Raw genomic sequence first — 27185 nt, forward strand, 5'->3', positions numbered from 1 at the left:
ATTATAAAAAAAATTAAAACATAATATTTTAAAGATTATAAAAAGAATCATTAAGAAAAATATCTCTTAATATTTATTTTTTTCAAAATAATAATAATTAAGAAAAAATCAAAAACTAAGGATAGAGATTTAGAGAAAGATATGGGATTCTTTTTCTTTCCTTTTCAGTTCATTTGTTCTTCGACGCACGTTCACTATTTAAAAGAAGCGAAACACATAAATTCTCAGATCAGAAGAAAAAATATTATCTTTCCTTTGAGAAAGATATCCTTTATCAGATCCTTACCAACGCAATTGCATGATCTCATTGCTTTGAAATGAGCACAGGCGAACTTCTTAGCAGCGAGCCTTCTGAGCTCAAGTTTCCTTGTAAGTTCTGTTTTTCTTTCTCGTGTATCTACGGTTTTTGCTTTTATGGAGTTTTGTTGTGATTTATTTCTTCTTTTTGTTGTGTGTGTGTGTGTGTTTGTTTTTTTGGTGAATAGTTGAGCTAAAGAAGCAGATCTCGTTTTCGCTTCAATTGTCGAATAAAACTGATAATTATGTAGCTTTCAAGGTACGCACCTTTATCAGCTTCGAATTAATCGCCTTTCAATGTAGGCAGGCACATGTACTTTTGTAACTTTTGATCTTTGATTTATCATAAGCTTCTTACGTTGAAAAATGCAACGCGAAGGAATTAATCAATATTTTTTCCACCTGAAATTTTTGGCTTTTATTGTTTAAATCTCAAAATGATGTTGTACATTTCCGTTTTGAGTTAATTGATTTTGTTTTCAGGTGAAAACAACAAATCCGAAGAAGTACTGCGTCCGTCCCAACACGGGGGTCGTCTTGCCTCGATCCACATGCGATGTTATAGGTGTTGTAAATCAATTGTATTTTACTTGATACTTTGCGGTTTCTAAAACAATGATTGATTTTGATTTAGTTACAATGCAAGCGCAAAAGGAGGCTCCTCCTGATATGCAATGCCGGGACAAATTCCTCCTTCAAAGTGTAAAAGTGAATGACGGTTTAACGGCAAACGATATAACTGCAGAAATGGTAGTTAACTATTTATATTCATTGTATTATTTACTACTTCGAGATTTGCAAGTATGTGCAGTTTATGATCTATGGGGAATCTTTCATATTATAGTTCAACAAAGAAGCTGGAAATGTGGTTGAAGAGTGCAAGTTGAAAGTGGTTTATATTTCTCCACCTTCAACAGCACAAGAAGGGTCTGAAGAAGGACCTTCACCGGGAGTCTCTTTTTCAGATGGCAAGCATGCAAATGCTGCTGAGTTTGCTTCAGTAAGATCTCGTTGCATGTGTTTTTGTTATTAGTTCTCTTTTTGTCTTCTTTCTTTTGGTAATTTTGCTGAATGCAGGGTGCCAGAGCATTTACGGAAGGGCTTGAAGCTCAAGAAATATCTTCTGAGGTAAAATTTGAATTCTCTATCATGATTTTGCTGTGTGCTTCTGCATGTGCACGATTGATTTTAATTCATCTTAATAATTGTAATTTATTTTGGTAATCTGGAGAGAGTAAGTTCCTTATTTTCAAGGTCATTTCTAATTGAATGATGATTAAGAGGGTGGTTTAGAGTCGAATTATAGTTAGAGAAGTTCATTTCTAATTGTTCAGACCAAAATGTGTTGAGATACTAGACATCTTTGTGAGCTTCTGAGCCCAAAGCAATGTTCAGCAGATTGTAGTAGCACCATGCACCAAGGAGGCACCATCTACACTTTCTACTGAATGCCCCTAGCCAGCTTTTGCAGCATCGGGGCCGGAGTTCTTTTTCTAATTGGCATACATTGCATGTGATGTTGATACAGCAGAATAACATGATACTTTCTATACTTCCAGGAGAAAGCTCTTATGACAAAGCTGACTGAGGAGAAAAATAAGGCAATTCAACAAAGTAACAAGCTTCGCCATGAACTGGTGAGGGAAAATAGACTGACCTTAACCACGTAGATTACACTCAATGTGTAGAGTAGTATTATCCGTTCTATCCCTTCCCATTTGCTTCTCAACTGATGCTTGCATGCATACAGCAAAAAGCTCTTTGCGTTTTGCTTATAAAGTCACTCTGGTATTCTTCTGTGCTTCCCCTGCCCTCTTCTTTTGTCGTAATGACCAAGTTAGTAAAATGTATTCTGTGCTTAGGAGCCTTTAATCAAAACTCCCTTGTTTATTATATTCTTTCGATCTGAGCCATATGTAAACTTCTTACACATAAAAATTTCAAATGTTTTAGGATCTGTTCAAGCGCGAAGGCAGCAAAAGCGGTGGTGGTGTGTCATTCATGTTTGTCATGTTGATCGGCTTGCTCGGCATAATTATGGGATATATCATGAAGAAGTGGTAAGCGACCCTGGTCCTTCTGAATATTTTCCCTCAACTTACCTTCCTCTGGACAAGCATGATGAAGGAAAAGGAAGAGGAATTAGTAGTCGTTGGACTGCTTCACCTTCAATTGGTTGTTACTTGTTAGCTTTGAGCAAATTAGCAGAACTTTTTATGGTTGGTTCCTATTTATAGATACTGAAGTTAGTTTATGAATATTGCATCTAAGAGTAACTTTTATTTGTAGATAAATTTATATTTTCATAAAGAAAAGGTTTTGATTATTGCATTTGTACTTAAAAGCACACTGGGTTGGCCTTCCTCTCAAGTATGTTTTAAGGTTACGCCGGTGGTCAAGAAGTATAATCTTCAGCGGGGGATTTAGCAATTTCCTAGGATTACGGCTGTAGATTCGACTGAGATTGTCATGATAGTGTTCATATGATTTGTCCTAAGAAAATGGGAGTACTTTGCTAGTTGGTGAGTCATGATAGGGATCCTTTTAGATATGAAAATCACTATATCAAAGCTGAGCCCACTAATGGTGCCCTTGTTATTTTTTTTTATTAAAAAAATTCATTGTTTTCAGGTTTATTCATATGCTACATGCTTGATTGAATGAATGTTTACCGCTGGTTAACAAGGAGAATTTGGTTCATTTTTTCCCCTTGATCCACCTCGTTTACGTGTTTTTATCGTAACTAGTAAGTAGCCACCATCCATCTTGACCAAAAAAAGGACACCTGTTGTGTGTCGAGTTGCTTAAGCCAGCTGGTTCCATGCTTAGCCACAAGCTGTTTGGGAAGAACAATTATTATTATTATTATTATTATTATTATTATTACTGGAGCTTTAAAACAAAACTAAGCAAATGTTTTGTTTTTAAATTTTCACTAAAGTTAAAAAAAAAAAGAAAAAAAGAAGAAGGCAGATGCCAATCGTATAAACCTGGATGGATGTCAAACATAAACATCGACGGGATTGTTTTTATAGGATGGTAGACCTTAATGACGTGTCTTCACCAAACAATTGCTCAATCTTCAATTCTGCAATCTCAAGCAACCACGGGATAGCTTTTATCGTATGTTATAGATGTTATACAGTTTTCATCAAAGATAATGATGAATATTTGAAGTATGATTAAAAATGGAATAAGTTTCCAAGGAATTACAGAAGTTATTCGTACAAACAATGCACAGTTTCCAATCAAATTACAATAACATTAAAGAATTCCTTCTTTTTTCTTCTTCTTATTTTATTTTTTCCTTGGTAATGCTTTAGCTCAATCAGCTAATGCTATCTGTTTACAGAAACAAATTAGGCCCAAACACTTGAAGACTCCAAGTAGATGCCAATACTTTCTCTTTTCGGTCTTGGAAAATTCATTTTTCAGTTTCCATCGAAACCCAAAATCTGCCTTTACAACCACTTGTTTATTGCTTACATCCACTATGTACTCTCTCAGCCCTGCAAGTTGAACAACAATTTCCTTTATTCTGAACGTTCCTATCTGTTCCAAACCAATTTATCCACAATTTTTGAGTTGATGAAATCTTCTCAAGAACTCACATTAGCTTTTGAATTTAGAAATGGAGTTTAGCTTTGAAGATTTTTAGACTGGACAATTTAAAGAGATTAGTTTGCTATGATATGAGGTTTACCCATCAAAGTTCCTACCAGTCATTTTAGAAGTAACTTTAGAGACTTTCTCTCTGCATTGAGCGCATCCCATGTTTGCACTCATCACTATAACCTGAAACTGGAGTTTAAGCAATGTGATTTCTAAATTAGTGAATTAAACTCTAAAACAGCAATATTTGCATGTGTGCAATTCACACTGCTGCTGAGTTTGCAGAAGCTTGAAGTTACCCTTTTTTTTCATGTTCATGATGGAACTGTTAGAGGGTCTTTGATAATAAAAAATTCAATATAGAAACATCATATAATCGTGAAGGAAGAACCAAAAGAAGTTAAAGAAATCTGCAGATACTGACCACTCAAGAAAACCAAAAAGTTATATAACACCAAAGGTGTTCCTAAAAGTAGAGAAAAAAGCCAATGATGCAGAACCAATAAGCTAAACCTTGGACAATGATGATCAATGGAAACAAACTTTTATGTAAAGAAAAGAACCCAGAAAACATACCGAAGGGAGCGCCAGATCCTCGAAATGCAAGAGAGTTTTTGTATTCGATGCCATATGCAATAATTAATTCAAGTCTCTGTTCTGCTTCTTCAAACGGATGATGAACTCTCTCTCTTTCTCTAAATCTGGTTTTTTGCAAAATTTATGAAATCTATTAAGCCTCAAACAATCAACTCCTTCACAAGAAGAAACCGTTGTTTCCAATATTATAAAAAGAAAAAAAAAACGAAAGAAGTGAAGCTGCTATTAAGAAAATGAGTTCAACTTCAGTTCCGTCAGCATTATGATTACAGATAATATTTCCTAGAAGTTAACCACCTAACATTCTACTAAATTTCTTGGCAGGACCATACCTTGATAAGATTTGGCATGTTATGTCCACCAAAACCATCCATTGTTTATGACCTTCATGTTCTGTACATATATACAATCATGGTTGATGTTGATTGATTTGTTTTTCTGTCACAGATTAAGAGTTAAACTCAAAACCATATTATATAAAGTTGTTGACATAATCCAACAGTGAAAAAGCTATAATGGGTAATGGACCAAATGATATTTTATTATGTTGGACGGTACAGAACAAGATTACGGTGGGGGAATTCAAAAAGTTTCCTTGACGACTTTGTCTTTAGCTTTGCACCATAAAAACAGGGGAGATGGGGACCAAGGCCTATCTCTCAATTTAAATATATTTAGACTTGAATCTTTATTACAGGACCTAGTCTTGTTGAGAAAGCTTGTTCAACTAACTTCGGGTTATAATTTTACAAAATACATCTTTAAAAATATGTTGGAATTTGCACATGCTTCATCTAAACAAAGTCAAAAAAAAAGAAAGAAATATATTATATCATCCAATCAGGAGCTCAGATTTCATGCATCTTGATGGATGGCATCATGCATGCACAAAGTTCATACGTAATTTCTTGAATTCAAAAACAAAACCTCAATAAGAATATAGCTTTCAAAGCTATTCTCATTGGTTTGCGCAGGTAAGGATGGAATCAAAGATTAAACTATTGATTGAAGTAACAAGTCTAACAAATGATACCATCCACAGTATACAGACATGGAAGTAAATATCAAACAACTAGAGTTGGGAGGATGGAAATCGCCCAACAATTTGCAACTACCCAATCAAGCTAGATTATTTCGACATCCAATTAAAAAAATTGATGAAGAAAAGTTAACTTTCATTCATAAGCATCAAACGTAGCTCTTACAAAATATATTGTGAAATTAAATATGGAGTAAATTTATATGCTGCTCTAACAAATATCAAAAGGCCAGTTAGACCCCAATTTCAAATGACTGCAATTTGAACATTTAGAAAGATGAAACTGCTGAGCTTTAACTTCTGCAAGCTCATTCACCTCCTGGAAAACCTTGTGTCCTTCACAGTCCTATTTGTTTTGTTCTTCTCGATTAACAATGCTCTTTCCCTCTCCTTCTCCCGCCTCTCCCTCTTCAAGCGTTCTTCCCGCAACTCTTCTATAGTCTTCTTCCCAGTTTTCCTTCCCTCATCCTTCCGCACTCTATCTGACCCATCATTGCTACTCCCCTCTTCAACATCCGCATTCCGCCTCTCCAGGTACCATGGCAACTTTACTCCCTTTCCAGCAATCCCATAACCCAATCGATATTTCTCGTCCTCAGGTGCCACAACCTTGGGTGCTGCCTCCTCTTTCTTCAATTTCTTCCTCTTGAACCCATCTTTCTCGGCAGTCTCTTCCTTCCCTGAACTTTTGATGGGATCGAAAATCTTAATCCCTTCAAAGAGATTAATGTGACCAGATTTGGGTTCCGGTTCAACAGCTTCTTCAGGCTCAGTAGCAGCAGCAGCAGGCTCTGAACTTCCAGGTTTATTTAATGGAGCCAAGCCACGAGCAGCCCGAAGCAGCTCAAGACGGAACTCGGCATCCCTTTTCCTTACTTGTTCACGTTTTAGCTGCTCTTCTTTGGCAGCAGCTTCTTCATCTTTCCGGACTTTCTCTCTGTTCTCGTAGTTATAAACATTCCAACGTTTTTGGGGTAAAATATTTAACCCTCCATGACCTCCCATAGCTACTCAATTCTAAAATTCAATGGAAAATCATCAGCATGTATTGTAGTAGGGTATTAGAAAATTGGAATTTGGGGTAAACACAAAACTATTGTCGAATGTAGACCTAATTCGGAAACTGAACATAGGATTAAAATTACTAAACAAGAAAACAAAAGGAAAATTAATGAGAACTGCAATTTCAGTTCGAATGCAATTGGGATTATGAAGCAAACTGAATTCCAATACCAAGAGAAATCAAACTGTAGATAAGGGATTCAATTAACTTATTGGGGCTACAGTTATTACCAAAATTGAATGCCTAGATCCAAGAATAAGATAAAAAGAGTGTGCTTACCTTTTCTGCAACTTAACCCTAATTGAAACAGAGGCTTCCTTGCTTTGCGATTTCAATCGATACAGAGGAACCCAATTCACAGCAAAATAAAAAGAACATTAAGAAAGGTAGAACAAAACAAAACAGAATTTATTGTAGAGGAGTAAATTGGGCAACTGCTGTGAATCGCCTCCTCTGTTAATGAGGCCTGGGCTGCCTTCACCAATGTTGGGGTTGGGTTGGGTTAGATAGATTAAGTCTAAATTGATATGATATGATTATGTTTTATTCATAATAAATAGGTTTTTTTTATAAAATTACTCAATATTTTTTATTATTTACAAAAATGACCTATCTTTTCAATTAAGTACATAAATGACATGAAATAAACCGCGAAAATGAGTAATGTCAATATATTTGACATCACCACCTTACCACGTCAGCCAATGATTGGCTTTGATTGTTTAAAAATTATATTTTTTGGTGATGCCAATGTATTTGACGTCACCAATATAAATACTCCTCCCATACTTGTATAACTTGTATTTCGTGGGGGAGAATAAATTTTGGTGTGGTGCCAGTTTATATGGTGTCGACACTTTTTTTTTTTGGCGTTAGGTTTTTTTTAAGTATTTTATTTTAATTTTTAAAAAAAAAAATTATTTGATGGTGTCATAGAAAATTACCTGACCATGGTTTTTTTTTTTGCTGCCACTTTTTTAAGTGTTTTAGGGGTTTTTAAGTCTAATAACTTCATATTGATAAAATGAAATGACATATATCTCTCAAAACAATTTTCGATAATTCCCAATATTAAATTGAGTTATGAAGTAACTTTTATTTGTTGCCAGGATAAGCATTAATTTAAAATTTATGATACTCTTAACACACAAAAATAATAAATTAATCCAAATTTATTCTCTATTTGAAAAGAAGCTTGAAGAGCAATGTAAAGAAAAATCCAAATACAAAGACTAAAAGGAAAAACCTAACAACACAATTCTATTTTTCTGGCGGGTTGGATTATTGAGTAAAGCTTGATGAACACAATCCAAACGGCGTGATTTGCCGCGTTTTGACGAATAAAAAAAGGCGGGCAAACCAAATAATTTGTCTTTTCAGAAAGAAGATTAAAGCATAAATTAGTTAGATAAATTAATCAGCCGACATGAGATCATCAGCCATTTATATAATAATGCCCTAATGCACAAATTACGAAAATGTCTCTAAACTTCAAACGTTTTATCAAATTAAAAAAAAAAAAAAGAATACATTTAACGTTAAAATGAAATGTTAGTAATTGATTTAGGTAACTAGAATATCATTAAAGTAGGTAATTACTTTATTACATCCAAATCAATTTAAGTTCCATTTTAATATAAATGAGAAATGATATTACAAATATTTTATTCTTATATTTTGTTTGAAATAAAAAAAAAATTATGGATGGATGGGTTGATTCAATTGAATAATAAGTATGATTATCATAGTTATAATTTTTAAATGAAAGTCATAATAATGGTTATAAATAAAATAATTCTGAATGCATATTATTTAATTTAGATTAATACCAAATTCATTGGATCAATAGATTGTTTATACTTGACCATGTCCATGATTCATGATCATAGACTGGTTTTGCCGAAAACCCAATTGTACCCTTAACACCGTTAACTAAGTTATGACTAATCAGTGTACCAAAATAGTGACAGACTCCTTGTCGGGACTCGAGAAAATCAAATGGCAGAGGGTTAACTAAGAATCTGCATCCAGGAGAAATATAGACAAACAAAGGAGAAGATGGGCAAGCTTGGGTGCGGCATCGATGGGGTCCTGAATGAAGCCAAATTCAGTGAACCACTGCCATGGATTGGTGTCTACATAGCGGCAGCATCTCTTGCCTGTGCGCTTGCTATGGCCGCAGATGTTATCCATGGCTTCCGCTATTCGAAACTATGGTTCCCTTGCAAATTATTCACCATCAATGCCACCTCCTTGACTATAATAGCCGTCGCTGTCAAACTATCAGTGGATCTGAACACCCCCATGCCTCGTGGCCAAGATCAGCTTGCAAAACTAAGCAGCGCCGCCTTGATCTGTACGGTAATGGGTAACTCTATGCCTTCTTTAGGAACCATGGAGAATAAAGAAATATTGAGCAACGTTGTAGCTTTGGGGATACTTGTTATTACTGTTGTCGTCAATATCTGTATTCAACTTGGTACCGGTGTAATCTATGTGTTCGTTTTGGAACATGCTATCATAATGTTTCTCATGCTTGTTTTATTACTTGTTTTCAGCTTTTCAGCTTTGACTGTTCCAACTATTAAGCGTTATTTAGAACTTAAATACAAAAAGAAGTATGAAATGGCTCAAAAAGAATGCTCAATGGCAAAAGAAAGTGGCCAGCCATTAGTAGATAAACTTAGAGAAGCTCTAATGAAATATTGGATGATGGCTCATACCTGTAGTCCCCAATTTGTTATGGGAAGATCAGTTACATGTACTGCCTCAGGTGCCTTATGTCTGTTGAGTGCTGCAACATTAGCTGAAGCCATGGTTCGATTTTATGTGATGCGTGGGTCATTTGAGTTCTGCAAAGGGGATTCTGATTATAAATGGTCAATCAATTTAGTGCTACTTACACAGGCTGTTGCTGTTGGAATGGGTACAATTGCCCCTGCAATGAGATGGTTTCTTGCTATCAATTTCAGGTGTCCAACAAGAGGCAGGAAGAAGGGTTGCGGCAGCAACTACAAGCTAGAAGAGTACTGGATAAAGGCATTAGTGGAGATGAAAGAGTGCCCGTTGAGCTACATACCAATACATCATCCGCAATGCAGGAGAATTCTCCATGATGCAAAGATCAAACTTCTCAACTTATGTATTGGAATTCAGGCAGGAATTGTGTTCATGAGCAAAGTGATTCGTTTCATCTCGGTTTACTTTATGGGTACGATTTTGTTATGCTATGACCATGGTAGAGATTGGCTGATGAAATTCACACCTAACAACAGCATTAGAAATGACTCAGGTCCAGAGTCACCCCCAAACTACAAGCAGGATCTCAGCCGTTTTGTTTTGCATCTTGAAGGTGAAGATGCACTGGTTGACCTAATGATGAAGGAAAACCGAGATGCCACCGATTACTGGTGGCGGAAAGCAAAGAAGCGACAGCCAAAACATCTCATGGAACTTTTGGAACTATCAAGACCTTCTGAGGGATTCAAAGGACTTACAGAGTTTGACAGTTTCAAAGTACCCCCTCTAGATACTGAAGAAGCTCCAAATTGTTGGTCTCTTTCTTTGGTGACACTGACAAGCATTGCGTTTGCAGTTCCAAACATCGATGGCTACTCAGTCAAACATCTTATAACTGGAGTAAATGAAGGCTTGGTGTATGTCAGAAGCATAGAGCACATGCACGGGAAGCTGGTAAACAACGGGAAGGCTGCAGATATTGTCTGGCTATCTGTTGAGCTGTATCATAGGTGGCTAAATGTGGACCTTCGTAAACTGTCCCTCCAAGGAAAAAGCACAAAGGAAATACTAGAAGTACTTTCTGATTCGGCAAAGAACATATTCATGGAATTTAAGAAGAACAATGCGAATCTGTGTCTAATGGATAGCCCTTCAAAGTGGCCTATCAAGGTATTGGCTGCTAATTCCATGTACAGGATAAGCCAATCCCTTTTGCTAGACTACAAAGACAAAAATTACGAGACGAGTGAAAGACTATTCGAAGCGATAAGGGTCATGGTTTCTGATATATTGGCCGCTTGTCTCACCAACTTACAATGTTTCATTTCAATCAAGTGTTCGACCAGCGCCATAGAAGAGAGGGAAGAGAGTGTGAGACATGCAGCTCATGTTATGGGGAAAACTGAAAAGGTTCTGAAACTCCTCCATCAAAAATCACTTCCCGGCTTAACTCCGGATCAAATGGCAGTCATGGACGAGTGGCGATCATTGTATAAGCTGAACAGCTCTTTGTGTGACACACCACATTCTGAGTTATCTTCCCCCACTCCCCGTGAAGTGTACCTAATTATTGACTAAATGTTGGGAAACCAGACCCAGGAGTTAGATTATGTCTAATTTTGTGATGCAGAATAGTCCATGTCTTTGTCAAAGGCTAGTCTCAATTTACATTATAGGTTCGTGACCAAGAACAGGAAACTCCATCCTTTGGTTTTCATGGAAACTCAAGTTTTCCTTCATTTGATCCTTTTAGAACAGGAATCCGATCGTTGTTGGTCCAACACTTCCTGGTTACCTCGTTTACAGGCTCTGCTGTTGCATTCAATAGAATAGTATGTGATTCAGCATTTAGATTAAATTTAAAATGTGATACGGAATAGTCCTGAATTTACCACGTAAGATTGAATACAAATATTTTTGTTTTTGAAGCAGAGCATTTTGGTATTTTTGTTTTTTTTACAATAAGAGGATTGGCAGTCCCATGGAACGCTAGGTAACCGTCGTAGGCTCTAACCGACTGAGAACTTCCGCTAGTGACGGCTGAAAATTGTTTTACTTTATTTGTTCTATATTTGCTATTACCTGAATCAATTTTGTTTAATTTGTTTTGTTGCATTTCGGCCTCCGACAAGTGACAACACCCTTATTTGTCAAGCAAGCACCAATAATGATTAATACAGACTAATAAAGACAAGCTTCTTTTATTCCATTTTCCTCAGATCACCCACCTTTTTAGCCCTCTAAAACTTCCTTCTAGGCAAGACTAAAAAACTCTGGCAGCATATACATTTGTCCAATCATAGATCAGGGAAACTGATACACAAATCTTAACAGACAAGACTGTTACCTACGGAATTTGTGGGACAACTTTTGAACAGCATTGCTTCCTATCGATAACCAAACCCAACCCAGCATAAAAGCCTTAAACCTCTCCAATAGTCTTTGCTTTTAGTTGTCCCTTCATTCTGTTAGATTTATAAGCAACTAAAGCCCAGAAGAAACACCAACTAAAAAATATATATACAGACAAAGGGATTGCCATGAGTTTAAAGAAGAGGAGTTTTGGACCCACAATTCTGAAACTATTCCCACACGTGTCAACCTGTTCTTTTGCATGGGATCTCACACACTTTAACCCACCTCCATCTTTAATACTCTCTCTCTCCCACTTCTCCTTTCGCTTCAAAGTTTTCTTATTCTCTTGTTGTGGCTGGCTTTCCTGAACCAGTTCCGTTTTATATTAAAACACCCCATGGCAAAACAAGGTTATGTTTTCCACAACAACCCGGCTTTGCTTTTCCTTCTATTATTGCTTTTTGAAGCAGCAAATGGTGGAAGAGCCACCCGGTTGAACCACTGGGAGTCTGGAATAATCCGACTGCCTTCAGAAAAAGATGATCAGCAACTCGGAACCAGATGGGCTGTTCTCGTGGCTGGTTCATCTGGCTATGGAAATTACAGGCATCAGGTAATAAAAACCATTTATCAACAACTATAATCCCAGTCTTTGCTTAGCCACCATTAGTTTCTAATACTGGTTTGCTTACATGGGAAACACCTGTTTATTTGGGGTGCAAGTGCAGGCAGATGTATGCCACGCTTATCAACTGTTAAGGAAAGGAGGATTGAAGGAAGAGAACATTATTGTGTTTATGTACGATGACATAGCCATGAATGAGCTGAATCCGAGGCCAGGAATCATCATCAACCATCCCCAAGGGGATGATGTTTATGCCGGCGTGCCTAAGGTGATAATTCTCCTTCCACTCAACATGTAATAAATGGGTGGCAACTTGGTCACTGTCCCACCCACTTAATTTTGAGTTCTTAGATTTCGTCAAGTGTACTTCCTTTTTTTTTAAAGGTTTAATTACTTGGGTTAGGATTTAGAAAATTTCTAGTATAAAATAAGATTAATATCTAAGAAGAGAACAGGCAGATAATGTTTGTACAATAATAATAATAAATCTGTGATATAATAATATATGGGTTATAGATTTGTTTAACATAAACAAACCGGTCAAGGTTATAAAAATTGTTTAATCATGATTTGTGGTGTTGGTGAGTTGTTGGTTGCGTTTTATGTTGTTCAACATTGATTTGATAGTGATGGGAAACTTGATTATTATAAAATGGGCCGACCCTTTTGTCATTATTGTTGCTCTGGAAGTATAATTGTAGATTAATAGATGTAATCCTATTACTTAAATTTATAATCTGACGATTGAATTCTTAATTGATATGAGTATTGTTGTCAAATGCAGAAGGACTTGAATTTGAGTACGCTAAAGCGCATCATCTTCTTATTCTTATTTATAGGTTAAAGATGGGCTAAGAGTAATTCTAGATATTGTGTCAAAAATAACAAATATAATTAGAACAAATCTATAATGAGATTATTAAAAAAAAAATTATAATCCGAGCTTCAACATAAGTGATACTTGCTAATCTTACCCTCTCACAAGTGGTTGCATAAAAAGATTTCTTAAAAAAAAAGGCGCTAATTTATTGTCAAATGAACAATGAAAGAAGATATTTCAACCAAAGTAGGTAAGAAATTTTGAGGCTTAAGTCTGCTATTTGTTAATGTATTAAACATAGGACAAACATATGGGCATAAAAATTTAATTGAGAAGCCTGCTAATAATGCCTAATAAATTACTTTGTAGATTCTCATATGTTGTCCTGTCTGTTTTATATTTCTTTTTATTTTTTTTCCTTGCGAGGCATGCACTGCTAACTTAAGGAGAGATGTGAGCTTAACTCACTTGAATTTGCTGTAATATAACCATAATGATCAATACTGATTGGACTGTATTTACTGGTAGGATTACACGGGTGAGCATGTTACTGCTGCAAATTTGTATGCAGTGCTTCTTGGTAACAGAAGTGCATTGAGTGGGGGAAGTGGAAAGGTTGTTGATAGCAAACCCAATGACAGAATATTCCTTTACTACTCCGATCATGGAGGCCCCGGAGTTCTCGGTACGTTGAAGACTTTTGTTAAGCTCCTTTCAGTGTGAAATCTTAAAATTAAGAAAGGTATGCTTCTGGTCTTTACTGATTTGAAATTTTGATTCTAGGGATGCCAAATTTGCCATTTCTGTATGCTATGGATTTTCTTGATGTCTTGAAGAAAAACATGCTGCTGGGAGCTACAGAGAGATGGTAACAGATATTCAAGTTTCAAAATTACTCATCCTTTGCACTTCCATGAATGGCATAATATATTTTTCCTCTCTTATATGATTGAAATACTTGTATGATCTTTTACATTCCATTTCTGATGCCACCAGGTTATATATGTAGAAGCTTGTGAGAGTGGCAGTATCTTTGAAGGCATAATGCCAGAAGATCTCAACATTTATGTAACAACAGCGTCAAATGCGCAAGAGAGTAGTTGGGGTACGTATTGTCCTGGGATGGAACCTTCTCCACCTCCGGAGTTCATCACTTGTTTAGGAGATTTGTATAGTGTGGCCTGGATGGAGGACAGGTATATGCAGTTAATTCTCCTTTGAAACTCCATTAAGACCATATATCAGCTCGACTAACAGCTATCACTAACACAAGTCCAGTCAATTCCGAGTATTTTGGCTCATTAGCTTATTTATATGCTCATGATCTGCAGTGAAACTCACAATCTGAAGAGAGAAACCATAGAGCAACAGTATAAAACAGTAAGCGCATGCAACAAATTTCTGCGAACATTTGTTGTTGTATTTTGGACTTATGGTCGGCTTTACTCTTCAAATGGCAATGCTAATATATTTCCACTATGCAGGTAAGGGAACGAACTTCCAATTTCAACTCATACACATCCGGTGGATCGCATGTGATGGAATACGGTAGCACAAGCATTAAAGCTGAAAAGATTTATTTGTATCAAGGTTTTGATCCTGCTTCCGTAAACTTTCCTCCAAATGAATTAAGCCATGACACGCAAATGGAAGCTATTAACCAAAGAGATGCAGATATTCTCTTTTTATGGCATATGGTGAGCTTGAGCTCTATTCTTTTCATTTCCCCTTCCCCGTATCTTATTTAAATTCTTTAAATTACAAGAGAAAAAAACGATATCGATGTCAGTCATTTCGTTTGTTATACAGTACAAAAATTCGGAAGATGGATCGAAGAAGAAAGAAATACTGAAACAGATTTCTGAGACTATGAGGCATAGAATCCACTTGGATGGCAGCATTGACTTGATTGGAACAGTGTTGTATGGACCAGCAAAAGGCTCTGTCATCCTCAATACCATCAGGGAACCTGGTTTGCCCCTTGTTGATGACTGGCAGTGCTTGAAATCCATGGTATTTATTATATCTTTTCCTCTCAAAATTTTAACTAGTTTTCTTCATTGTTTGATCAAGTTGTAAACCAAATCTTGAATCCAGGTTCGCTTGTTCGAAACACACTGCGGGTCACTAACTCAGTACGGAATGAAACACATGCGTGCATTTGCAAACATTTGCAACAGTGATGTTTCCCAATCCGCAATGGAGGAAGCTTGTGTTGCAGCATGCAGCATGCAGCAGCAGCCATGATCCAACACAATGGCATCCTTCAAATCATGGGTATAGCGCTTGATTGAGGAATCCATGTGCCCAAGGCCATTCACTACCATTAAATCTGAATCGTTTTCAAAGTTAGTTTAGTATGTTAGGTTTTTCTGCTAGATGCACTTTTATCCCACATATACATACAAGGTTGTAGCCACCTAGCAGATGGGTTGTAGATGTTGCGGAAGCGACGATAATATTAATAACAATATTATCAGAAATATTTAGATAATTATTATGCCAACAATTATACTAAGAAAATTCCCAGTTAAATTGGAGGGGTCACAATGGTCCCGCTTAAAACCCAACAACTAGACAGAACTCACTTAGATATTTATAGCAATAATAACTAAATAAATATAACCAACATAAAGCTATTAAATAAAAGCAAACAAATAAGAAATAAAATACCAGAGTTTTAACGAGGTTCGGCCAATTTAGCTTACGTCCTCGGACACTACCAAATTAATATTTCCTCTAGAAATATTACAAAGGAGAAGATTTTGGGATGATACAACCAAAGGGGGAGGGGTTCTATATATAACAAACCAAACCCCCTCCCTTTCTATCTTTTCCTAATGTGGGATATTGCCAATATTCAACAAATCTCCACCTTGGCGATATTCCACATCTTCGAACATCTTCTCATAACACAAACTTCAATAGTGTCTTCAAATTTGCGCCAACGACGCCATATCAAATGTGTCGGACATTGATCAAGTCTAAACAATGTTCAAACTTGGCCCTTGTAACCACCTTAGTCAGCATATCTGCAGGATTCTCCGTAGTGTGAATCTTTTGGAGAAGTATCTCCTCTTCTTCGAGAATTTCCCGCACAAAGTGATAGCGAACGTCTATGTGCTTCGTTCGTGCATGAAAAACTTGATTCTTTGCTAAATGAATAGCACTCTGACTGTCAGAATACACCTTAAGTTGTTTCTGACCAACTTCCAAGTCTTTAAGCAATCCATGAAGCCAAATTGCTTCCTTCACAGCCTCTGTAATTGCCATATACTCTGCCTCTGTTGTAGACAAAGCCACCGTGGACTGTAAGGTAGATTTCCAACTAACTGGCGCTTTCGCTAAAGTAAACAAATAGCCAGTTGTAGACCGTCGCTTATCCAAATCACCTGCATAATTAGAATCACAATATCCAACTATGCATTGACCAAATGATTCATCCTGCTCGAATGCCAATCCGACATCTATGGTATTTTGGAGATACCGCAGAATCCATTTCACAGCTTGCCAATGACCCCTGCCCGGATCATGCATGTACCTGCTAACAACACTAACAGCCTGTGAAATATCTGGTCTCGTACATACCATTGCATACATCAAGCTTCCAACTGCATTTGCATATGGGACTTTTGCCATGTACTCTTGTTCTTCCTTAGTCGTTGGAGATAACTGGTTACTTAGTTTAAAATGAGGAGCAAGTGGGGTACTTACAGGTTTTGTACCTTCAGACATACCGAAACGTTGTAGTACCTTCTCCAAATACTGTTTTTGTGACAGCCAAAGTTTGCCCCTCTTTCTATCCCGAGTTATTTCCATGCCGAGAATCTTCTTAGCTTCCCCTAAATCCTTCATCTCAAACTCTTTACTCAACTGAGCCTTCAGTCTATCAATCTCCATTTGGCTCTTTGCTGCAATCAGCATATCATCAACATACAAGAGTAAGTAGATGTAGGAATTATCTTGAAGCTTGCGCAAATACACACAATGATCGTATTTGCTTCTTTTGTACTTCTGGTCCTTCATGAACCTGTCAAATCGTTTGTACCATTGTCTCGGAGATTGTTTCAATCCGTACAACGATTTGCTAAGTTTACACACCCAATTTTCTTTACCAGCAACCCTGTATCCATCTGGCTGAGTCATATAGATTTCCTCCTTCAAATCACCGTGTAGAAACGCGGTCTTCACATCAAGTTGAGCTAGCTCCAAATTCAACTGCGCTACCAAGGCCAACAAAATTCTAATGGAGGAATGTTTAACAACTGGAGAAAATACCTCATTATAGTCAATTCCCTCCTTCTGAGCGTAGCCTTTAGCCACTAACCTTGCCTTGTAACGAACATCTTCTTTGTCGGGAAATCCTTCTTTCTTTGCAAATACCCATTTGCAACCAATCGCCTTCTTCCCTTTTGGTAGTTGTGCCAACTTCCACGTCTTGTTTTTCTCTAGAGATTGCATTTCCTCTTCCATTGCACCTAACCATCTATTATTCTCTAAACTCTGAATGGCTTCGGTGTAAGTGGATGGAATATTATCAACAACTGGAAGTGCATAAGCTACCATGTCAGTGAAACGAGCTGGTTTCTGAATTTCTCGTCTCTGCCTTCTGACTGCAATTGGCTCTGATTGCTGTTAAGGTTCTTGGGTAGAAACCTCTTCCTCATCTGACTCTGCATCTGCCAATGAAGAATCACTAGTGGTACCTTCTGCTGGAATTACCACACTCTGCTCAAACTCCACCTGCTGCGGAGTACACTCCACCTGCTGCGAAGTACTACTCACTCCTTCTGGATTTACCTTATTCAACATGGCAGATTCATGAAAGGTAACATCCCTACTGATTATCGTCTTCTTTGCCTCTAGACACCACAAACGATATCCCTTAACACCAGCATTGAAGCCCATGAATAGAGCCTTCTTTGCTCTTGGATCTAACTTTGATTCTTTCACATGATAATATGCAATAGAACCAAAAATGCGCAAGGTGTCATAATCAGTAGCAGGTTTTCCATACCATTTCTCCAAAGGAGTCTTGCCATTTATAGCAGATGATGGCAAATGATTGATGAGATGTTGAGCGTACGTCACAGCCTCAGTCCAAAACTTTCTATCTAATCCAGCATTAGATAACATACATCGAACTTTCTCCACAAGCGTTCGATTCATACGCTCTGCCACCCCATTCTGTTGCAGTGTTCCACCTACGGTGAAGTGCCTTACTATGCCACAATCTTGGCATATCTTCAGGAAAGGATCGCTTTTATATTCTCCACCGTTGTCTGATCGGAGAACCTTAATCTTCCTTCCTGTCTGATTTTCAACTTTAGTTTTCCACTTAAGGAAAACTTCAAGCACCTCATCTTTGTTCTTCATAGGGAACACCCAAACTCGTCTGGAAAAATCATCAATAAAGGTGACAAAATAACGTCTTCCTCCAAGTGATGGAGTCTTGGACGGTCCCCATACATCAGAATGCACATAATCCAGAATACCTTTAGTATTGTGAATCCCAGTGCCAAATTTCACCCTTCGTTGTTTTCCCAGAACACAATGCTCGCAAAATTCAAGTTTGCAAGTCTTTGTACCTTTCAATAATCCTTGCTTGGCTAGAGTTTGCAAGGATTTTTCACCAGCATGGCCCAAACGCATATGCCACAGCTGTGTTGCCTCAGCGTCCTTCTTGGTACTCGTAATTGCTGCTGCTGTTGTCCCGACCACTGTACTACCTTGGTAGTAATACAGATTGTTCTTTCTTATGCCTTTCAACATCACCAATGCTCCTGAAGTTGCTTTAAGAACTCCATCTCGTATTGTCACAACTAGGCCTTTAGATTCTAACGACCCCAAAGAGATGAGATTCTTCTTCAACTTTGGGACATATCGTACATCCCGCAAAATTCTAGTAGATCCATCATGACTCCTCAGTTTAATTGAACCTATCCCGGCTATTTTACACGTGTTATCATTACCCATGTAAACAACCCCTTCATCTAGTTTTTGAAATTCAAAGAACCATTCCCGAATGGGACACATATGATAGGAACAACCAGAATCCATGATCCACTCATCTGCATATAATGTTGAAGATGTCATACTAAGAGAAAAGTCTGACTCTGCTTCACTATTGCATTCTGCAACATTTGCATCTTGCGGAGTCTTCCCTTTTTTCTTCAATTTTGGACAATCTTTCTTCCAATGTCCTTTTTCTTTGCAAAAAGAACATTCATCTTTGGCAACAGCTCGACCTTTGGACTTTCTTCTCTTCCCCTTAGACTGACTTTGCTGACGACCTCTTGTTACCAATGCTTCCACTGCTGCTTCACCTGAACCTTTCAACTTATCCTTTCGGCGTAGTTCATAGCTATACAATGCAGCAGTTACTTCATTGAAAGTTACTTCCGATTTTCCATGAAGTAGAGTAGTTTCAAGGTACTCAAACTCCTCAGGAAGCGATCCCAACAACATTAACGCCAAGTCTTCGTCTTCAAAAGTCACATCCAAATTCAACAAATCAGCCACCAGCTGATTAAAATTGGTAATGTGCTCGTTCATCGTGGTACCGGGAACATAACTGAAACGAAACAGTCTTTTCTTCATATGTAACTTATTTTGACTGTTCTTCTTCAGAAATTTCTCCTCCAATGCTTTCCACAATTTACTTGCAGAAGTCTCTTTACTGAATGTATACTTCTGCTCTCTGGAAAGACATGATCGAATTGTACCACATGCCAATCGGTTGATGGTCTTCCATTCTTTATCATCAACCCCTTCTGGTTTTTCTTCCTCAATGGCAATATCTAGACCCTGTTGAAAGAGGGCATCTAGAAGCTCACTTTGCCACATGCCGAAATGACCTGTTCCATCAAAAATTTCCACTACAAATCTCGTATTTGCAGTTCCAATCCTCGGCAAAATGTACGAAGTGGAAGTTGTTGATATGGATGGTTTTTCTTCTGTCATTTTTGCCATAGCTTCTACTTAATAGCCACCAAATGCAGAATACCCACAAGCTTTAGGAAATGTTTCTGATGTGTAAGATCAGACTAAGCTGCAAACACAGAGCATACTACAAAACCTTGGCTCTGATACCAATTGTTGCGGAAGCGACGATAATATTAATAACAATATTATCAGAAATATTTAGATAATTATTATGCCAACAATTATACTAAGAAAATTCCCAGTTAAATTGGAGGGGTCACAATGGTCCCGCTTAAAACCCAACAACTAGACAGAACTCACTTAGATATTTATAGCAATAATAACTAAATAAATATAACCAACATAAAGCTATTAAATAAAAGCAAACAAATAAGAAATAAAATACCAGAGTTTTAACGAGGTTCGGCCAATTTAGCTTACGTCCTCGGACACTACCAAATTAATATTTCCTCTAGAAATATTACAAAGGAGAAGATTTTGGGATGATACAACCAAAGGGGGAGGGGTTCTATATATAACAAACCAAACCCCCTCCCTTTCTATCTTTTCCTAATGTGGGATATTGCCAATATTCAACAGTAGACACATACATATTAAATAGCTTAAGGTAAACAGAGATATGTTGTTATCTTAATAGAGGATTAATATTACAGGTATACCAAATACAAAATAATAGTTGTTTGAAGACATAGTCTTATGCTAAGATCTATAGAGGAGCTGTTGAAGTATGTAATTTATATTTTGGTCCTCTACTATAAAAAAAACAACTATGATTGGAAATTGTACTATTGTAGTCTTTGAGCCTTTCTTTGATTGTTGACCTATACATAGGCATGTTCTTCCCCACTTACAAATGATTTTTTTCAGCTTATTATTGAGAATCAAATTATTTTTAGAGAAATAAAATATAACAACATATGTTCCAAAAACCTTTTTATTTATTTCATTAATTAAATAACTTGCAATCATATTAAATATTGATTTAAAAAAGAAGAATGGCATCAAAGGACAAAGTCCGACTCCGAATATAATTTTCCAAAGATACCAATCTATTTAATTAGGAATGACAGGTTAAATGGTCGGCAACTGGGATTTTTGGGATCCTCTTTTGAGATTTTTGACCCAGTAATTTTTACCAAATAAAAGTTAGAAAAAAGAAGAAAACTAGGATTATAATCAAACCTGATAAAACTCCCACAAGAGCCTAATTATTAAGCAAATGTGGATCTGTCAGATCGGTTCCTAATTATTTTTATGTCCCATCAGTGTGTTGCTCTTGTTGTACATACTAATCTAACAATTATTCCTTTTTTGCTGTTTAATTTAGCAAAGTCAAGCTTGCACATGGGTGTTGGGTTTTCGACGTGACGAAGTAAAAACTTGTTGTACTGTATGGTGTTAGGTTTTATAAATTTCAAAAGAATGCTTTTTATGGAACATATAGTCGTGGCTGAGGAGATTCTCATGTATCTCAACTAAGTAATGAAGTTTTGAAAAAGTCGGAACAAGGTTCAATGAGAAAAGTAAAAGATAGGTTAAAAAAAGAAAATGTATTGTTTTTTTGCATGAATAAATTAGTAAGATACGTATGGATCTTTAGTAGCCATTTATATTTAATGATGTCAAAACTAGGGATCGATGGTTTCGTTTTAAGTTTGTATAAATGTTGAGAATATTCATGTTCGTCAATGTTATTTACATTCGGTTCGTTTAAGTAAAAATATAAGCCTGAAAAATGAGTCTAGACAAAAAAATAATGCCTGTTTAAAAAATAGGTCAAGTCTCAAGTAAGGTATTTTTTGTTCTGGCTCGGCTCAACCCAAATTCACAAAAAGACAAAAAAAAATCTACTATTTTTTGTTGTTTTAATATTATTTTCTTGTTTTCTCCCTGTTTTAGTACCATTTTAATATTACGTTACTACTATTTTGTTGTTATTGTTTAGATATTGTATAACACTTGTTTGATTGTTAATTTTGTTATTATTTTAGAGGTATTTGTTTGTTAAATTGCATCTATCTTAATGTTATTTAAGTATACATATTTTTTAAAATTTATTTTCAATTTGTTGGGAAATATTTATTTTAATATTTTTAGTATTTTTGATGTATTATATATTTATTTTTAAAAATAATATAAAAATTTTAGTACGGGCGAGTCGAGTCCAGGTTTTAGCATTTTTATCTTGGTTGGGCTTGGACAAAATTTTAGGCCTATTTTTAGAACCGAGCCTAGACCTAGCAAACGAGCCTAAATTTTTTGTTGAACCCAACCCAGCCCATGAACACCTACTATAGCTTGTTCTACCTATTTTTTCATTAATAATTTCTTGAATGTAATACTATCAAATTATATATTTATAAATAAATATAACATATTCACATATTAATGATTTTGTATATATTATATATAATAAAAATATAAAATATGCATAGAATGTTTGTAAGAGGCAAAATAGTAATTTTAAAAGTTGGGTGGGATGGAGCAAAACAAGCATTTAAAACAGTTGCTCACTCCACTTTAGAGCTGCACATGGATCGGCCCCTCTCGCTAAAAAAATTTGTTTTACTATTTAAAAATTAATAAAATAATTTTTATTATCTAAATTGAAATGGGGTAGGGTTAACCAAGTATACAAAGATCTTTATTTAAGCCCGCCCCAAGTTGAATTGAGTAGATTATTCAACTCTTAGATAGGTTTACTCTATTGTGAGTGTACAAGCCCAAATATGCCCGGGCCCAAACCCAATAAACTAAACCTAAGCCCAAACTAAAACTATCCCAAAAAAACAAAAATAACAGAAGCCCTAAGCAGAAAAAAACCACCAGCCGCCGCCCTCAATAGCAGCCACGTTCGTCGCCGCCCTTTGCGCGCCTTCCGCACACGTTCTCCGCCAATTGGCTCCTGCAACAAACAACAAATAGCCACAAAACAAGAAAATAATAGGAAAATACGGGGGAATAACAGAAAATATATAGATTCGATTTTTGATTGTTTTCCTCTCTGATTTTCGGCTATATAAAGGCACTTTTAATATGTAAAAAAAGGGGATATATGTATGCAAAGAAATACACAGAGAATACAAAAGATTTTTAAAATCAAAAGGTGATTGTGATTCTTTTGTTTTATTTTTTTATGCTTATTTTGTTTTCTTTTTTTTTTTGTAAAAAATAGCAGTATAGGAGGAAGGGTTTCTTACCTGCGGGGACTCGCCGTCGACGATCCAGGCCTACTTCGTTTGGAATCAGAGTTGGAGGGCTGGGATTTGGATCGGCCGTAGGCCGAGAGCGACGATGGAAAAGGGTTTGAAACCCTAGCAGAGAAATCACTGCTTTTGTTTTACTGCTACAATTAGGTTTTTTTAGAAAACCTGTTTTAAATAAGTGAAGCAAAAACGGTGCCGTCTGGAAGGGGTGGGATCCGCGTGTTGACCCGACTCGGGTCCAGGATCCGCGCCTATTCCTCTCAATGGTCCAATTGCACATTTAGGCCCTCCTTCTTGTGTTACGTTTCAATTTAACCCATTTTGTCTTTTAAAATTTAGTCGCATATTTTATTTCGGTTTCAATTTGGCCCGTGTCAATGTACAGCATTTTGGAAGGCGGATTATTGCTAAACAGGCCCTCCATGTCATTCGCTTGTTGCATTTTCGTCCCCATTTTCTTTTATATGCTTATATTATTTTATAATATATATATTCTTTATACTTTCAGTTCTAATATAAATTTTCTTTTTATAAATATTTACATTTTGTACAAAACCTATATTTTGTGTCTTTCATTTTCGAAAACGTTTTTTAAAATACATACACCTACGCATTTTTTTCATATAATATATAGGTGCATATTTTTAATATATGTATATATTTTTAAGCCTTTATAAATACATGCATATATTTATACATACGTTTTTCCTTAATTTCATTTTATTTTCTTAACTTGCATATACTTTATATTATATATATATACTTATACATTTTTTTATTTTGTAAATATATACACATATACATACTTTTTCTATTTTTATTTTATTTTCACGATCTTCAAATACATATACATGCATTTTTATTAGTTTTTTTATTGGTATATTTCATTCCTTCTTTTTATATGTATACTTGTATATGTGTGTTAAATATATGCACACACATATTTTCAAACTTACTGGTATGTTGTGCTTGAATTTATATATTTTGTAAATATATATACACAGTTTAAATTAAAATATTTGTTTCATACTGTACATTAACTTTTTAGTATACCCTTTAGGAAATATAATTTGGCTTTGACTAAACATCAAAATCGTTTTCTCTTGATTCAACGTTTTTTGAATAAAAGCAATATTCAAGGTCTGGGATTTTCAAGGAAATTGAGCCCTAACGTATTAGGTTCCGATTTTCTTTGTTAATCCTAAATAACCGAGAATATTCTTTATTCAAAATGCATGAGCATAAAAATCATTTTTGGGAACTTAACTTGTCGTGCCCTAACGTATTGGGTGTGACATGTTACTTTCTCGAAATGAAGATTTTCGCATAAAATAAAAGTGATATTCAAAGTTCGGGAATTATGAGAAATTGTACCCTAACGTATTGGGACTCGATTTCTTTACATGACTTGAACAATTGATTATCCTTTTGCAAATTTTATCATCTGAGCTGATTTTAAAATATTTTTAACCTTCGACACTAAGACATTAAATGATCAATTTGGTACCGATTTTGGGCGTTACGAGGGTGCTAACCCTTCCTCGTGCGTAACTGACTCCCGGACTCATTTTCTCAAAATTCGTAGACCAAAATAGGGTGAGCCGATCACACCTTAATAAAGGATCGGTGGCGACTCCAGTTTAATTTTTAAAGTCGACAACTGAAAATTTTGTTTTTCAAAAAATGGTTTCGACAGCTTGACGACTCCACTGGGGACACTAGAGAGTCGAGCCATAAATTGATTATGTTTTGTCTTTTTGTCGAAAATCAAAAGTTTTTTAATTACGATTTCCTTTCGCATTTATTCATCATCATTATGATATGTTTGCATGATTGGACCAAGTCAAATAATCTGCATTTGCATTTTGCATTACATGGTCAGTTTTACCCTTTAAGTGTGAGTGAGAAACTAGTCCTTCGTGAGGTTTTCACCTCCGTACAGGGTAGTGGACCGCTTCCGGGATACATCCGTACCTATGTCTTCGTGAGATTTTCATCTCCATGCAGCCATAGGGAAATGTATCCCCTTGAACTGAACTCGATCCATATGAGCCTATAATGGGTGAGGATCGAGAAATCTGCTGCTTCGGGTACCCTTACTCTAGAAACTAAGCTTCATATAGTGAGCTATACCAAACCCTAGGTAGAGCTATACCAAACCCTAGTGGATTCCTGAATAAATGTTCTTGCTATTTCATATTTGTATTGGATTATATCTTTTTGGTGTGGTGCTGACTTGGGTTTATTTTGTTTTGGTTGCATGACATAATGATTGCATTGCATTTGCATCTTAGAAAAGAGATGTTGATTTGAGTTTGATTACTAAATTAGAAAGCTTGTTATGGAATACGTGTTTCTTGATAAGGTGGAAGATAATATGGTGGTCCGAAGAAAACATGGCACGAAAAGCCTAACAAGAGGAGTATACGACTTTGCTGCATGACCTCAGGATCCAAATTGTCAAAGTTTATTCAAAAGTCATCAAAGGTCCCAATCTCAAAAAGAAGCTAAGGAACGTGAATGAGTAAGGATTTACGATCTAGATCAAACAAAAAGGAGATCAAATTCGTGAGATGTATCTTAATATCTGAAGGGTCGATGTCTTCACTTGGAGTATGAGGGTAAAGCCGTATATATATGTCCGCTTTATGTAAAGAGATTTGTTTTCTAGTAAAGCTTTCTAGCAAAAAAATTGAACATAAATCAACGTTTCTTTTCGCATTCATTTCATGCATTTGCATTTCATTACATCATATGCATTAGACACCGTTAAATGATCCTAATTAATAAAAATCATTGCTCAGTTAACCTGGAAACCAACCAACCAACCAAGCACCGTTACGACACTCGAGCAAAGATTAAGGACATGGATCAGAGATTGGAAAAACTCGAACAGTGTCAGAAGGAGATGCAAGACCGACTTCAGCTACAAGTGCAGGAGCGATTAGATAAGATGCAACAAGATATGTCTGAGAAGATGCGAGAATCCCAAGATGATATTATGGCGAAGCTAACCAAACTGTTGACTGGAGCAGGTGATAAGGGGAAGGGTCCCATGACTGATGTCGAAGAGGGTAATGAACCACTCTATCCTTCAGGCTTTACTCCTCCACATGTTCGAACTCAAGCTGAATATCCGCACAAACCCACTGTCACAATCAGGCCTCAGCAGTCCCAGGCCAGTGCTTCGAAATTTCAAGCTAGATTGGGCTCTAACCCTGAAAACTACCCTGTTAACTCTGCCATTCCTGACTTCGATGAAATGGCTGAAAAGGAAATAATAAATGAGGGGTTACCAAAGCAGCTAGAGGAAATGTGCAAATGGCTCGAGGAGAAATTCAGGGCGATGGAAGTCACCGAAAACTGTCGTGGGATTGACGCTAAAGAGCTGAGCTTAGTTCCTGATTTGGTACTCCCTCATAAGTTTAAGATGCCAGAATTTGAGAAGTACAATGGGACGACTTGCCCAGAGGCTCATATCACTATTTTCTGCAAGCGAATGGCTGGATACGTTAATAATGACCAGTTATTAGTACACTGTTTCCAAGATAGCCTAGCAGGAATAGCATCTAAATGGTACAATCAGCTGAGCCGTACCACAATTGGTTCATGGAGGGACTTGGCACAAGCGTTCATGAAACAGTATAGTCATGTGACAGACATGGTTCCTGACAGAATCACCCTTCAAAATATGGAGAAGAAGTCGAACGAAAGTTTTAGGCAGTATGTACAAAGGTGGAGGGAGGTCGCAATCCAAGTTCAGCCACCGCTCTTGGAGAAAGAGATGACCATGCTATTCATTAACACGCTGAAAGCACCGTTCATTACACATATGTTAGGGAGTGCCACTAAAAGATTCCCTGACATAGTCATGAATGGCGAAATGA

The 27185-nt window shown here is 36.5% G+C and overlaps 5 protein-coding genes and 1 long non-coding RNA gene across 8 annotated transcripts; 3 read left to right on the forward strand and 3 right to left on the reverse strand.

Annotated features, from left to right (window-relative positions):
• Window positions 1-146: 146 nt before the first annotated feature.
• LOC121224317 (vesicle-associated protein 1-2) lies at window positions 147-2623 on the forward strand. 2 transcript variants are annotated; one of them, XM_041107389.1, is made up of 8 exons: window positions 147-369; window positions 486-556; window positions 781-862; window positions 932-1047; window positions 1142-1297; window positions 1375-1425; window positions 1857-1934; window positions 2251-2623. In XM_041107389.1, exons 1-8 carry the CDS (start codon window positions 318-320, stop codon window positions 2359-2361), a joined length of 717 nt encoding a protein of 238 aa, XP_040963323.1. In that variant the 5' UTR covers window positions 147-317; the 3' UTR covers window positions 2362-2623. The 2 variants fall into 2 exon arrangements, with proteins under 2 accessions (XP_040963323.1, XP_040963324.1); XM_041107390.1 differs by lacking the exon at window positions 1857-1934 and having other exon boundaries at window positions 148-369.
• An 832-nt stretch (window positions 2624-3455) lies between these two features.
• On the reverse strand, window positions 3456-4951 carry LOC121224318 (uncharacterized). 2 transcript variants are annotated; one of them, XM_041107391.1, is made up of 3 exons: window positions 4839-4951; window positions 4486-4610; window positions 3456-3806 (listed from the first exon to the last, which is right to left on the reverse strand). In XM_041107391.1, exons 1-3 carry the CDS (start codon window positions 4874-4876, stop codon window positions 3622-3624), a joined length of 348 nt encoding a protein of 115 aa, XP_040963325.1. In that variant the 5' UTR covers window positions 4877-4951; the 3' UTR covers window positions 3456-3621. The 2 variants fall into 2 exon arrangements, with proteins under 2 accessions (XP_040963325.1, XP_040963326.1); XM_041107392.1 differs by lacking the exon at window positions 4839-4951 and adding an exon at window positions 4017-4098 and having other exon boundaries at window positions 4486-4762.
• A 713-nt stretch (window positions 4952-5664) lies between these two features.
• LOC107886084 (leukocyte receptor cluster member 1 homolog) lies at window positions 5665-7137 on the reverse strand. The gene is made up of 2 exons (XM_016809909.2): window positions 6888-7137; window positions 5665-6562 (listed from the first exon to the last, which is right to left on the reverse strand). The coding sequence occupies exon 2, from the start codon at window positions 6548-6550 to the stop codon at window positions 5858-5860; it is 693 nt and encodes a 230-aa protein (XP_016665398.2). The 5' UTR covers window positions 6551-6562; window positions 6888-7137; the 3' UTR covers window positions 5665-5857.
• Window positions 7138-8666: 1529 nt separating this feature from the next.
• Window positions 8667-10925, forward strand: LOC121224576 (uncharacterized). The gene has a single exon (XM_041108039.1). It carries the CDS (start codon window positions 8667-8669, stop codon window positions 10923-10925), a length of 2259 nt encoding a protein of 752 aa, XP_040963973.1.
• Window positions 10926-11907: 982 nt separating this feature from the next.
• On the forward strand, window positions 11908-15641 carry LOC107886086 (vacuolar-processing enzyme-like). The gene is given in 10 exon segments (XM_016809911.2): window positions 11908-12315; window positions 12431-12595; window positions 13676-13832; window positions 13931-13981; window positions 13984-14015; window positions 14144-14343; window positions 14479-14527; window positions 14632-14844; window positions 14957-15160; window positions 15245-15641. Coding segments are annotated over 10 exon segments (1437 nt in total). The 5' UTR covers window positions 11908-12099; the 3' UTR covers window positions 15395-15641.
• A 7002-nt stretch (window positions 15642-22643) lies between these two features.
• Window positions 22644-23422, reverse strand: LOC121224319 (uncharacterized). Its single transcript, XR_005921936.1, has 2 exons — window positions 23293-23422; window positions 22644-22997 (listed from the first exon to the last, which is right to left on the reverse strand). It is a non-coding gene; the product is annotated as an uncharacterized lncRNA (long non-coding RNA).
• Between the last annotated feature and the right edge of the window lie 3763 nt (window positions 23423-27185).

This window comes from Gossypium hirsutum, chromosome D12 (assembly GCF_007990345.1).
Source record: "Gossypium hirsutum isolate 1008001.06 chromosome D12, Gossypium_hirsutum_v2.1, whole genome shotgun sequence".
In the NCBI taxonomy this organism is placed as follows: domain Eukaryota; kingdom Viridiplantae; phylum Streptophyta; class Magnoliopsida; order Malvales; family Malvaceae; genus Gossypium; species Gossypium hirsutum.